The following is a 14,230-nucleotide window of genomic DNA, read 5'->3' on the forward strand; positions in this document are numbered from 1 at the left end:
CCTTAAAGGTAATAATAAGAAAGTTGTTCAATGGAAAGTTCGTTGTTGAACGTTAATGATTGTAAGTTGTCAAGTTGAAGATCTTGGGAGTCATCACTTGGAAATTAGATCCTAGATCAACTATAATCCATAACACTCTCAAATTTTATCATCTTATTATAACTAGTAGAAAAAGTGCTATTTGTAATGCCCTAATAGTAACTGACACAAATTATGTTAGTTACAAAAAGAGTATTAGTAACTGACATAGATAATGCGGGTTACAAATTAAATAAACTAGTATTATTAACTAGCATAACAAAAGTCAGTTACAAATAGTAGGTCAATGATAGGGTGACCAACTTTTAGTTAGGGGCATAAAAAATGTTAGTTACAAATAATAAGTCAAACTTTATAGACCTTATTAATTGTAAGGGGCTTTATTAAGGACGATTACTAATATTAGCGCCCACCACTCACACTTCACTTGTATTTTTTTTTAAAAAATTTTAAACAAAAATTTTTTTTTTTGAGGAAAACGAAAAAAATAAAGTTGGTACTGCACTTGCCTACTAGTAGGCGCTTCTTTCGCCTACACACCTTTATTTACTTTTTATTTTTATGTTTTTTACTTATCCCCAATTCCCAATTTTACAGAAAGAAAACATTGAAGAACCCTAACTTCTTACTGACTTCCTCTACCCTCACTCTCATTCAAGGACCGGCGCTGCTCTCAAATCGATGTTGGCCGCTCTCCGACGACGGCCGACCGGTGTTCGCCTGCTTGCCTTTAGCCTTCTCAGAGTTCTCTCTCTTCGACGAAGCAAAACTCCAGTCTTCAGGTTTAGTTTTTAATTAATCTATTTTTTTTAATTGTTAATTGAAATTATGATTTCATTCATTTGTGAATATATGATTCTGTGAATGTAATGTATTTTGATTATTATAGGTATGCGCCTTGATTCGAATTATGAACCCTAAGTTTGGCAAAATTCTTTTAATATTTCGATTCTGGTAGTCAATCATTGGTTTTTTAGGTTTGATCGCTTATTATATTTTCATTTATGTAGTTCTATTGTTGAGACGGTGGCGAAATTACGAATGTCCGGCCTTTCTATTAGCTGTATTGGGGAGCGGGAGGGGAAGGAATTGGATGTCCGATCACCATTGGGGAGCAAGATGGGAGCAATTGGATGTTCGGCCTTGGGTTGGGGAAGGGAAGGGGAGGAAGTGGATATTCGAAGGTCATTATTTCTATGTTTATTTGTAAAGGAAAACTTGAATTGACTCATGACTGTCAAAGAGCTTTGTCTAATACTAAATTGCTAAAGTATCAGTTTTGTAGCCTGATGAACATAGTTTTGCACAGGTGTATTTCTGCCACCAGACCATCAACGTTAAAATGAGATGTGATGGTAAGTTACCCGACTTGTCTCTATATGTGTTGTATAATATTGTGTAGAATTTATTATGATTAATTTATTTTTGTCTTCTAAATGTATTCCATCTTATTGTCATGGAGCAGACATGGGTTTCTGCTAGTTTATGATGTAACGAGTCATCATTTCATAGTAATATTATATCCATTAGAATCCCTCTGCCTAGGATGTTATGCTATCTATATTTTCCACTATTGAAAAAAAAAAATTTACATGAACATTTAATCTTTCTCAATGTAATATATGGTCTTTACATATATTGACTTATGTGAAGTGGACCTGAAAATCAGAACTGAATTCCGAACTGAAAATCATAACTGAATTTGTAACTGAAAATCAGAATTAAATTTGGAACTGAATATCATAACTGAATTCGGAACTGAAAATTAGAACTGAATTCATAACTGAATTCAGAGCTGATAATCAGAATTGAATTCATAATTGAAAATCAGAACTGAATTCAAAGCTGACTTTCACAACTTAACTAAGAGCTTATTTTTATGTGCGATCTTGAACTTATTTTTATGTCCTGTTGAGCGGGTCATTGTTGTTATCAGTTACTGTGCTGTCATTGTTCTTAGTCTTGAATTTTGATACTGATGTTTGAGATGATAGCAATTCTTTCCTTTTGAAAATCTGTTCCTATATTATGATTATAAATGTTTAAGATTAGCAATTTGTGTTTTGCCATGGTGTGTTCCTTTATTGGGGACAACTTTCTCCAATATTGAAACTTTTTTTAAGCTACCTTTAGTGTGAGACTGTGAGCTGGCTAAAAGTACAGGGAAAAGAAGATTTATTCTTTCTCAGAATCAATTAGACTTGAGGGTGCTGGATGTAGTGCGTAACTTACTTCCTAGGAGAATGATAGGAAATAAATTAATGATCATATTAGATTGTTTTGAAGATGAGACTTTTTTTTTGGCTCATTTGAAATTATTCTAAAATTCAGAACTGAAGCTCAAAACCAAAATTCGAAACTGAGATAAGTCTGAAACTCAGAACTGATGCTCAGAACTGAAATCAGTCTGAAATTCATAATTGAAGCTTAGAACTGAAATTTAGAACTAAAATTAGTCTTAAATTCAGAATTGAAGCTTAAAGCTAAAATTCAAAACTGAAGCTTAGAACTGAAATTCAGAAATTTGAATCCCTTTATTAATAAATGTAGGTTTTGTGATTCCCGGAACACGTTCTATTAAGTACTCGATACATCTTATTGTAATGAATACATGAAAGAGAGAACAAAGGTGAAAGTAAAAAGGACTAAACAATATAAAGGGCAATCTATTTATCAGCCACAAGTTGATAGCCTTCTATTTGCTGCTCCCGCTGATAAATATGCATGAAATAAGTAATGCAGTAGGTCATATAGTGGTGATTGTGCATTTTTCTTTCTAATTTTCATGTGCGTTTCGCTATATATATATATAATCCAAATTTAATCTAAGGTTAGGAGGTTTAACGTAGAGTCCATATACTCCCTTTCAGGGTTGACCCATACTTTGGTAAGGTTGTATCAACACGGGAATGGCTGGGTCAAATGGTAAGTCCTAGCATCAAAACTACTTGATATATATACTAGAAAGCTTAGGACATAGGCCTCATATTTATATTGATTGGACAAGGTTAAGCTATTAATCTTGACTCAGGGGGGCAGATGACTTCTTATTGTCCATACTTTATATAGTTGTAGCTAGCTATTTGCTATATGTGTAGCTTGTTTAACTTATTAGATTTGTTTGTATTTTAATTAAGGGGTTCTAATAGTACTAGACTTTTCAAATAAGTGTGTTTTTATTTTCATTTGTATATGTGAAGCATTCAATGATCATTTGTTAATCTTTGTGCTTAAATGATGCTTATGCAGTATCTGAAGAGAGATGTAGTGAAGTGGAAAGCCTGGTGTTTGATCTATTTGCAAATCTTGGTGCTACAGGTTTGTAATCTAAATGAGAATGGCCGCTTGATTAATGCTATTTTATTTATGATTTCTGCCATATCTGCAAATTAATACTGCGTGACATAATTTTTAATGCTCTAGCAGAGGAACAGTTGGATTTTCCTGTTCTTTATGCTTCTGTAAAAGAAGGATGGGCATCATTAGAGTACACCAAGAGCCCCGCTGAAGAAGCTAAGAATATGTTGGATTTGCTTCATATCAATAGTCAGACATGTTACTCCACCAGCAGCGAATCTTGATGCTCCTTTCCAGATGTTTTGTATTTGAATATGCATTACTAGAAACTTTCTTGGATTGTGATTTGGGGTGGCCTGCAAATTTAGTCTTCTTTACTGATGAGGTAATACATTGATTACACGTAATGATCTAAGATATTTGTAACATAATTAAATTAATATTTATCTTTTCTTGAATGTTATGACTTTGTCAAAAAAGGCGGAGAATGAGTTGGTGCAAACCAAAGAGAAAGCTAATAGTTGCGGACCGAATGTGCATATTATGTAATGAGATGTATATGTATGAGATAGTACCTTTCATAGCAATTGCAAGGGAAATTTGAAAGAGGTTAATGATTAATTTACCTCTTCTTTGCAAGCTAAAATGCTTTATACGAGTTTTAGTTGATGTTTTATTTTTATAAAGTATTATAGACATGTATTTTTTTTTAATATTTGCAAGAGTATTTGGCAACACTTGTATCCTACAACGATATAGAAATAGATGAGATTTGAGAACAATGGGCTATGTGTTTTAGGCTTAATTTTTTGGAAAGACTAGTTTTCTTATTCGTGTTATGATTAGTTGTGTTTAGCTTAATAAAACAATATAACACTTTTCTATATATCTACTTTTATTTAGCCTAATGATTATTGTTATTACATTTTAAAATTATAAATCAATGTTTTTTTTTATTCAAGTTTTAATTATTTTTTGGAAAGTATAGTTAATTTTGTTGCACTGTATTGTTGTGGATAAATAATACATATGTGGGATTATTTGGAGTGTTTGTATTGTATGTTGTGGATGAATTTAAGTTTTATGGAAGTATTCGGAGTACGTGTTTTGTCGGTTGAATCGTAACTGGTTGTAATTCATTTGACGATGGGACGTTTGGTAGGATATATTACCATTCTTGTATTCGAATCAAATATTTATTAAAAAAAATTATTTATTTATTAGTAACTGGCATAATCTAATGCTAGTTACTAATAATATTTTTAAAAAAAAATTAAAAAATTATATTCGTAACACTTTTTGTAATTGGCGTTAGGGTAAGCCAGTTACAAATAGTACATTATTTGAAACTAACATTATTCAGTTTGCAAAAAACGTTATTGACTTGCTTGAGGAGTTGTCTGACTTTTTCAAAAAGATATGTTTAACTGCTATAGATACAAGGGAATTAGATACCATTCAATCAAAGCTCGTGTTGACTCTTTGCAAGTTTGAAAACGAATTTTTACCAACATTTTTTACAATCATGGTTCAGATCATCTACTAATTCATTTAGTGGAAGAGGTAAGACTAGGCGGACCGGTTCATTATAGATGGATGTATCCTGTTGAAAGGTACTTTTTATTGTTATTATTATTATTATTATTATTATTAGGAAAAATGTAAACTAATAATCCCACCTTTAGTCGGTCTTCCATAAACAATCCCACCTTTTGAAATTCCAGAAACAATCCCACCTTAGACCCCCATCTTCCATTAACAATCCTTTACCGGTTGGATTATTTTGATAACCTGTGTTCATAGGTTATAAGACACGTGTCAAGTTTTAATAGGTTTAACCTAATTTTTTTTTGTAAAAAAAACCAAACTAATAAAAATAATAATAATAAAAAAAAAAACCAAAACCCCCAGCCCAGCCAACGTATCCCTTCCGCATCCCGCCACTGCATCCCCTCCCCATCCCTGCCCTTGCTTTCCCCGACAACCCTACCTACCCCTCCAAGGCGCCGGAACCCTACCCCTGAAGCCCGAAATCAGCACCTGCAGCTGCCTAGCATCCCCAAAAACCCAACCCCATCCGCCGCCCAGAAACCCTCTTTCTCCTTCTCCTGCTCTTTCTCTCTTCTCTTTGGTATGTTTTCCTCTCCTCTGAATTCATCAATTCATTCCCTTTCAATTCGATTTTTTAGATGATTGAAATAATAATTTGCGTTTAATTTCAAACCAAAAATCAAATTGGAGACGATGGGTGACATTTTTCGAGGCTGGAGTAGAGTATTTCGTGGCTGGGGTGAAGTATTTCGTGGCTGGGGATTGAGTTTCAGCTTTTCAGGGGCCTGTGGTGGGGTTTTTCATGGCAGTGGGTGGAGTTTTCGTGGTGGGGGTTGGGTTTCGGGGGTTTTTCAAGAGTTTTATTCATAATAAAATTCTCCATTTATTTTTTTTTGTCTTTATTTTTATTTTATTTTTATTTTTTTTTATTTTGGGGAAGTTGTAAAACTTGTCCCATTTTCATTTTCATTTTTATTTCTTCTTCTTTTTAGGGAAATTGCAAAATTTGTCCCATTTTTCATTTTCCTTTTCTTTTGGGGAAGGTTGGTGCCCTCCACTTACGATTTTTTTCGCGTCATTAATAAATACACAATCACACACAATGAGTCTCAAGCACACACTAATACACACTAAAAAAGGCATAAATTGTGAATAAAATATACAAAGTGAGTCATAATGCATAAATAGTGTCAAGTTCCATCAATTAAAGTATATAATAAAAATCCTCGGTCAAAAAGCTCAAGAACTAGAAGATTTATGATCAATGTCATCTCAAGCCTGTGAATACTGGAACGACGGACCAAAGAGTCCCTCCATCATCCGGGTATGAGGAGTAGTATCAATACTAGTCCCTATAGCTGCAGTAGAAGACACACTCAAAGCGAGACCTGTCCAGCTGGGAAATGGTGTAGGTTGACTCCAAGAGGAAGGAAGCGTCGGTGAAGGCATCGTCCCAGACAATCGAACTGAAAATAAGCCCTGCACCAATGGAGGCAGCGCCCCAGACAATGGAACTGAGTATAAGCCTTGGTCCACGGGAGTAATGACTGGCTTGAACTCAGGCTATGAATGATGGAAAGATGAAGGTCGCTGCCACTGACCCTGAAAGTGTAGGAATGAATGAGAAGACTGAGGCTGCCACTAAGGCTGCTGCCACTGAGCCTCCTGAAATGGCTGAGAAGACCGAGGCTGCCGTTGAGACTGAGAATGCCGACGAACCTCAAAAGATCGTATGCGGTGACTAGGCTCCCCCTCGTCCGAGTCTCTGTTCCTAGAGCGTAAGCGAGACCTCCGTCGCTCCTGAAATACACAAAATGAAAAGATGTCAATAGTGCAAGATAGAACAAATGGTAAATATGGGGAAAAAATGTGAATATACCTCGAGAACATCGCTAGATCCGCGTCGACAACTCGCACCACGTCGAAGCTTGATGATGAATTACTTCAAAGCGTCAACCAACTTCATAAATCCCATCGTGTCCGAGTGCGTAGGCTGAGAACAAAGAAAAACCAGTAACAAGCGGTATTAAAAAGGATGATACTGTGTCAAAAAGTTTACCTGCTCAAATACATCAGGCAAAGATTACTGTGCCTGTCTAAAACCCTCTGGTGCGGCAGCAGTATGATCCTTAGTAATACCGATTAGCCCTAGGTAATAGACAGATTGAGGTGGGATCTCAACCTTCCCCCTACGACAAATAGTCATTTGGAAACAAGATTGAATAATCAGGTTATTCAACGGTTTGAACAGAGACTAACAACAAAATTCTCAAAAGAAATCATACCTCGGGAAGACGGGAAGAAGGATCCAAAGAAGGAAGAAAGTCTGTAGACATCTACTTATGGCCACCTATCCCGACAGGAAGTGCAATGACGATAAATAAAACCATCTTCGTGTTGGATTGAAGTGAAGAATGCTTAGGGATAACTGGTTAAGCAACAAAACATAAAAGACCAGCCCAAATTAAAGAAAAAGCCAAAACAAAGGTCCAACTAACTAAACCCGATTATAATTAGGCTTAAGCCCGTGCTTAAACCCTAATAATGACGGATTTAGGAGCGTCTAGGTTAAAACTTAGTGATGCCGTAGAAAAAGCCGCACGCATCTCACATAGTCGCACTGGGCCGCCGCGCGCAACTAATTCGGTTGCGCGCGACACCCAGAGCAACTTTCAGAGTTGCGCGTTGCGCTGCAGAAGATTCAGAATTATTTGGAATAATACGGAAAATATAAAATCGAATCTTACCATAAAGCCTCGCACAAGACAATTAGTTGCGCTGCACATAGCAGCGCAACTCTATAACTTGCGCTGGGATGCCGTGCGCAACTCTATCTTTTGCACGCGACACCTGCTACGGAAGAATGCTCAAAACCCTAAACCTAATCATTCCCTATAGATACGAGCTTAAATCGTGGCTTAAACAGACATAAATTAACCTAAAACTCTGGCGAAATACTTTTTGAACTTGTGCAACCTATCCCTCTTGTCCTAAACACTCACCCTTTCGATATCTTGTTACTACAGTGGAGGTTCCCCAAAAAGAAGGAGTCCATAAGTGTTCTAAACGGAGATCTAGCAAAGAAAAGTTGTAAATTCCCAAGCACTTAGTTAAATCACCTTTATTTTCTTGTTTAAAAGGACTTTAATTAATTAATTGATTAGTGTTCTTTGATCACCTTTAAAATAATTAATTAATCAATTCCACATAGTATCTTGCGTTAAATAAAGATTAGAATTGAATTAAATAATTGATGATTGATCACTTAAGCCAAGGCGAATCTTGTTTATTTTCTTGTCCTTTCCACGAATTTAATTAAATAAGAATAACGACATTACGATGTAATTCCTACGTGAATTAATGTTTGTAAATAAAATCAACTAGCATAGTTTTAGGTATCGCGTTGCATATATTTTTTGGTGATGAAATTGTAAAAAATGAAGCGCTAGTAGAGGCCGTACTAGGGCTAGGATGACGATTCCCCTCTAAAAGGAACGTTATCTTAGTACCCTCGCTCCCAAACTCATTTCAGGTTTATAGACCAATTTGGGCATGGGTAAACTTATGATTTGTGCTAATTATTCCATGAACTCCACATGGAAGAAAGGCATGAACGAGGTTTTTGAGTTTTCCTAAAACTCATTGGCGACTCCTACTTGTTTCTTACAAAAAAGCGTGATGATAGAATCAATTCTAATTCAAGGTCCCCCAAACAGTCAGGAATTCAAATCCTACTACACCCTAACAAGTGTAAAGTTTTAGGCTTTTAAGTGGCCAAGGGCATTTAAGGAGAGTGCCCCTTACGATGGGATCACCCTCCTTACAGTGGCGACTCCGCTTGGGACTTAGAGGTGACATGATTAATCATGCCACCCATATCACCAACAAAAATGTTGGGAGGGCGATGCCATTGGTCAACACGTTGAGTGATTGATTTATGCGTCGTTTCTTAAGGTATGGTGATGTGTCTATTTTATATAATATTTTACCCCCGTCCCTTGGTCATAATTAGTAGTGTTTTTGGCTCTTTAGAGTCACTTTTATTACTAATTGGTTTTTTCTAGTGTTTTTGTAGATTTGATTGACTTTTGCAGGGATTTACAATTTTAGAGTATTTACCCGAGATATTTTGGAGCAATCACGAGCATTGGATAAGCACGACCAGATTTTATAGCCCAGGGCCGGTTAGAGCCATCGAACCGATGATTAAGGGCTCGGTATAGGTGATACTGGGGCATTTGGACTGAGTAATCAAGACCCAAGGAGGAAACCCAGATTGGCCCGAATAATTGGAGCCCAATCGTAGTCCAACTTTATTGCTTTGATTAGTTTAGTTTTTACTATGTGTGAGTAGTTCTATTTCTAGGGTTTATGGGGATCCATAAATAATATGAAGGGGTAATTTATTATTGTTGATTAATAATGCTAGATTAATTTCCTATTGATTGATTTAATGCTCTGTGACTAGATTTGTGCAGATCTTTTATGCATGAGTTTGACAATATTGATTCGAGATTCGACAGATAAGAATTGATGTTTAGGTCTAGTTTCAATAGGCAGGTTAATTTATAAATGGTTAGGTCGAGATTCGAAAGATGAGATTTAATACCGGTAAATTAATTGTGTGATTATAATACGTAGCGAAAGCCATTTATAATCTGATTGATGTATACAATGATGAATGATTATTATATTCTACCCTGGAATATTATTTATTGGTGAACCTATGCCCTAGATCCTTTTATATATTACTTTTTCCTTATTCTTAATCTTCGTAGTTTAGTTTCATATTCAAATTTACATGTTGGTTACTTTATAATTTAGATTACTTTAATTAATTAGGAATAGAAAGACTCGTTTCTCTGTGGATTCGACCCTACTTCCCTATCTATATTAGTTAGAGGATTTAGAAATTACTTTTAATTAGGGGATACGACTTTACCCAGTCAAAATTTGGCGTCGTTGCCGGAGAAACGGTTTTATTTTTATTTCTGATTATTTTTGTAGTGTAGGTTATTTTCCTTTTTTTTTGTTGTCTCAGAGAACGTTAGTTCTTTGAGGCAAATCTCATATATTCTTTTAGTTTTTTTGGTTTATGCCCAGGTGTTCCAGATCAGGGTACATCCCATTCGATCTTGAGATCGAACGTTCCTTCCATAGACAGAAAAATCTCTACAAGCAAATCCTAGCGGATTCTTGTGATAATAATAATCACCGCGATCCTCCAACTAGTTCTAGCGATTCAGAGGTATCATCAGACGCAGAATCAGAGATGGCGGTTCCAAAGAAGCTTAATGATTACTCACAACCAAAGCTTACAGATTTTCCACATCTCACCCCCACTCCGGCTCTTGATGGGGTACAATTCGAAATTAAACCTCAATTTATAACGATGATAGAGAGGAAGCAATTCAGTGGAGCTAAGGGTGATGACCCAAATCGTCACATTGCCGACTATTGTCAATATTGCAATACCATCAGGCAAGCCGGGGTCACTCAAGACCAAATAAGGGAGATTCTCTTTCCCTTCTCTTTAACTAGAAAAGCTAAATTATGGTTTAATGGCTTAAATAGAACTGCACTTGGTATAACTGACTGGGAAACTCTGGTTTTGAATTTTTATAACAAGTATTATCCTGCAGAGAGAACAGCCGTACAATAGAGTGCGATTCAGAACTTTGCCCAAGAAGCCGATGAATCTTTATATGAGGCTTGGGAGAGGTTCAAGGACTTACAAAGAAAATGTCCCCACCATAATTTAGCACAATGACAGTTAATCCAAGCCTTTTACAATGGCATACGAAATTCTTCTAGAATAATTTTAGATTCTGCAGCTAGTGGGAGATTTATGAATCTTAATGTTGAAGATGCAGGTCAAGTTATTGAAGATATGGCGATACACAATTCCCAATATGGGAATCCTAGAGGATTTGCTAACAAGGGGAAACATAGTGTTGACTCTGTATCCTTTTTGCAAGCTCAGCTGACCTCTATCTACCAAAAATTAGATAATCTGAGCACTGCTAATGTAGCTAATGTTTCTGCAATTATTAATAATTCTAATGAGACTTTCTGTGAAAATTGTGGTATTATAGGTCATTGGGAATAAGATTGCAGGAGTTCCGTGGAGCAAGTTAATGCCTTTCAAGCTTATAGGCAGAATAACCCATACTCCAAAACCTACAATCCTGGGTATCGGAATCATCCGTACCTTTCCTACCGGAGTACTAATGTTCAAAATCCACCACCACAAGAACAACAAGCGCCACAACAACAGCTGCAGAAATATTATCATCCCAATGGTGGCCAGAAAAACCAACCACAACAAACCTCCTCATCTTCCGACCCTTCTTTGGTGGAAATTAAAGCAATGTTGGTTAATATGCAGAAGCACATGGAAAGTAGAGATTTGACGATTGATTTAATTCTAGCGCATAACAAAATTGTAGATAATCAGATTGCGCAACTTTTTGCTACTCTACAAGCCCGCCAGCAAGGAGCTCTGCCGGCACATCCGACCAGGCCTACGGATCAAGCCTATTCAGTTACTTTAAGGAGTGGGTCAAACTATGAAGGGCCCCCTATGCCCAGAGTTGATGAACCTATTTTATTAAATAATGCTAATCTTGATTCTGTTAAACCAAACAATGTAGTTAATAGCCCTGCAGGGCTAAAGCACAATACTAACATATCTAATTCTACATTGCAGGGTACGACTCTAGAGAAGGTGGCTACTCCAGATAAGAGAAACAATGCTCCAAAGCCAATTATCAAACTTCCATTCCCCTATCGTCACTTGAAGACAAATTTAGAAAAGCAATTTGGTAAGTTCTTGGAGATGGTGAAAGATTTGAAGGTAACAGTTCCTTTCACTGAATTAATCACACAAATTCCTTAGTATGCAAAATTTATGAAAGAAATATTGACAAGGAAAAGATCTATTAGTGAGGTAGAGACAGTAGCTTTCCCTTCAGAGTGTAGTGCCGTACTTCAAAATAAGTCTCCACCTAAATTAAAAGATCCGGGTAGTTTTTCTATCCCTTGTCAAGGCAATCTAATGATTGACAATGCATTGTGTGATTTTGGTGCTAGCGTTAGTGTTATGCCATTATCCGTGTGTTCCAAACTGAATATGGGTAAATTAAAAGCTACTAATATTACCTTAAAAATGGCCGACCGTTCTTTTAAATACCCTTTAGGTGTTTTAGAGGATGTCCCCGTTAGAGTAGGTAAATTTTATATACCTGTGGATTTTGTTGTTCTTGACATGGCTGAGGATATGCAAATCACAATTATTTTGGGTAGACCATTCCTTAACACTGCGGGAGCAATCATAGATGTGAGAAGTGGTAAGTTAACACTACCATTAGGGGATGATACAATTATTTTTAATCTTAATAATACCTCTAAAAGCTCCATGACTGGGGAGAAATGCTTTAGTGTTAATGTGGTTGAGAATTATTCTAACAAGCCCTAAGCTCTTGAAAAAGATCCCTTGGAGGCGGTATCTTGTGTTGCATCCCTTTAAGATGAGATAGACAAATGGCAGAATGAAGTTGATGCAATAGAAAGAGCACTCTACACTGTCGATCTTGGTTTCGAGGACGAAAAGGTGGAATCAATTAAGCAAGTTGTGCAATTTGAGCCTACGGTAAGTGTTCCGCCAGATCGATTTGCAAGTGTTGAATGTAATGACAATTTGAAGCAACCCTCGATCAAAGAAGGATCTTTGGTGCGTAGCATTGAAGACCTCCCAGTCCAAGTCAAGGAGGATCCACCAAACAAAGTGAATTGGCGTCCCACAGGGCATGTCAGTAAGCCGCGTCGCAGCCAAAACACCGCTAGACCGGGTGAGAAACCGCCCGATCAAGCGGTAGGCCAAGGGTCCTAGTTCTTGTACTTGGTAAGAAGGTCGTGCGGGACCTAGATAAACCAACGCTTTGCGGGAGACAACCCGTATTTTTAATGCTTTTTAGACTAGTTTTCTTTCTTTTTCTTATGAGAGGAGAGATGAGGGAATTTAATGAGTTTTATGAGTGTTTATACAGGTTTGAAGGAAAAGAGTGAGCCAGAATTTGAAGCAAAGAAGAAAATACGAAATTCGACAATTTAGCCTCGGGCCCGACCGGGCGCGAGAGCAAGGTTCAAAAATCAAGTAATTTCGCCCGATCAGGCGATGGGCGCCCGACCGGGCGCGAAACTCGTCGTATATGGACAAAATTGTCCACCCGACCGGGCGCGAGAATTGTTGGAAATCAAGCGTTTAGATCGCCCGACCGGGCGACAGCCGCCCGACCGGGCGCGAGTGTTAAACATATTTTAAAAATTAGATCGCCCGACCGGCGAGCCCCTGCCCGACCGGGCGCGGCACACCAGACCCTTCTTCTTCTTCTTCTTTCTTCGGCTTTTCTCATTTCACTTTTATTTCTCCATAACTTTCTCTCTCTAAAACTCAAATTATCTCTACCTTCTCTCTAATATTTCTCCTCCATTCCTCAACCAATTTCAAAACTTTTTACATATCTTGAATTCTCTCTTCATCCTCTACATTTCCATATAAAAATTTTCAGATTTTATTCAAATAAATTTTCATACCCATTTCTACCATGGCTTCAAAGAGGGCTCGGTCTATTTTCGGTAGGAGCTCCAGTTCGAGGGAGGAATACGTCCCGGATTTGCAACTTCCGTATTGGCCGACGATCCGTATTGCTAGCTGAGAGCAAAAGGAGCGGCTAGAACACTTAATCGGGCGTGAGGTAGTTACTTCTCGGTGGTTACACCGCCCTACTTTAGAATCATTTAGTTTGTATGATTTTGTAAAACGATTTTTAAATGACATTGGCATGAGAAAATTTGTTGATATGCACTATCCTACATTCCGAGAACTAACTTGTGAATTTTTGTCTTCTTTACAAGTTGTAAGTAGTAGAAATGGGCCGAATTTAATTTTTATGTTGAACAATAGGAATATTAGTTTAACTTATGTAGAATTTTGTAAATTATTTGAATTAAATTCTGAATTACCTCACCAATGGAATGCGGACTATAAAATGGGTGACATATATCATGCTTTGACTGGTTTGCCTACTCCTGACCCCCAACATGCTAGTACCAAACCTATTAATCACCCTGTCCCAAAAATCTGGCAAAGATTTGCGGGTTTGTGTTTTTTAGGTAGGAACGAGCTCCATAATGCCCAAACTAACGAACTAGCTGTCATAGGACACTATGTGTATGGGTTCGGTAAATTGAACATAGGTAGGTTTATTATTCACCATCTGAGTAGGCATGCCACGGCCAGCACCACATCTCGCACCCCCATCCGTTTAGGAGGCCTTATCAC

At 37.1% G+C, this 14,230-nt stretch overlaps 1 protein-coding gene across 5 annotated transcripts; it reads left to right on the forward strand.

Moving 5' to 3' along the window:
- Positions 1-460: 460 nt before the first annotated feature.
- LOC110711227 lies at positions 461-4,118 on the forward strand. Of its 5 annotated transcripts, XR_002509307.1 has the most exons (6): positions 472-821; positions 1,050-1,223; positions 1,349-1,394; positions 3,289-3,357; positions 3,463-3,721; positions 3,817-4,118. XR_002509307.1 is itself a non-coding variant. In XM_021889601.1 (5 exons), exons 3-5 carry the CDS (start codon positions 2,949-2,951, stop codon positions 3,618-3,620), a joined length of 243 nt encoding a protein of 80 aa, XP_021745293.1. In that variant the 5' UTR covers positions 461-821; positions 1,349-1,394; positions 2,910-2,948; the 3' UTR covers positions 3,621-4,118. The 5 variants fall into 5 exon arrangements, 4 of the variants coding, with proteins under 4 accessions (XP_021745293.1, XP_021745291.1, XP_021745294.1 ...); XM_021889601.1 differs by lacking the exon at positions 1,050-1,223 and adding an exon at positions 2,910-2,964 and having other exon boundaries at positions 461-821; positions 3,463-4,118; XM_021889599.1 differs by having other exon boundaries at positions 3,463-4,118.
- Positions 4,119-14,230: the final 10,112 nt, after the last annotated feature.

Source organism: Chenopodium quinoa, unplaced genomic scaffold (genome assembly GCF_001683475.1).
Source record: "Chenopodium quinoa cultivar QQ74 unplaced genomic scaffold, ASM168347v1, whole genome shotgun sequence".
NCBI lineage: Eukaryota > Viridiplantae > Streptophyta > Magnoliopsida > Caryophyllales > Amaranthaceae > Chenopodium > Chenopodium quinoa.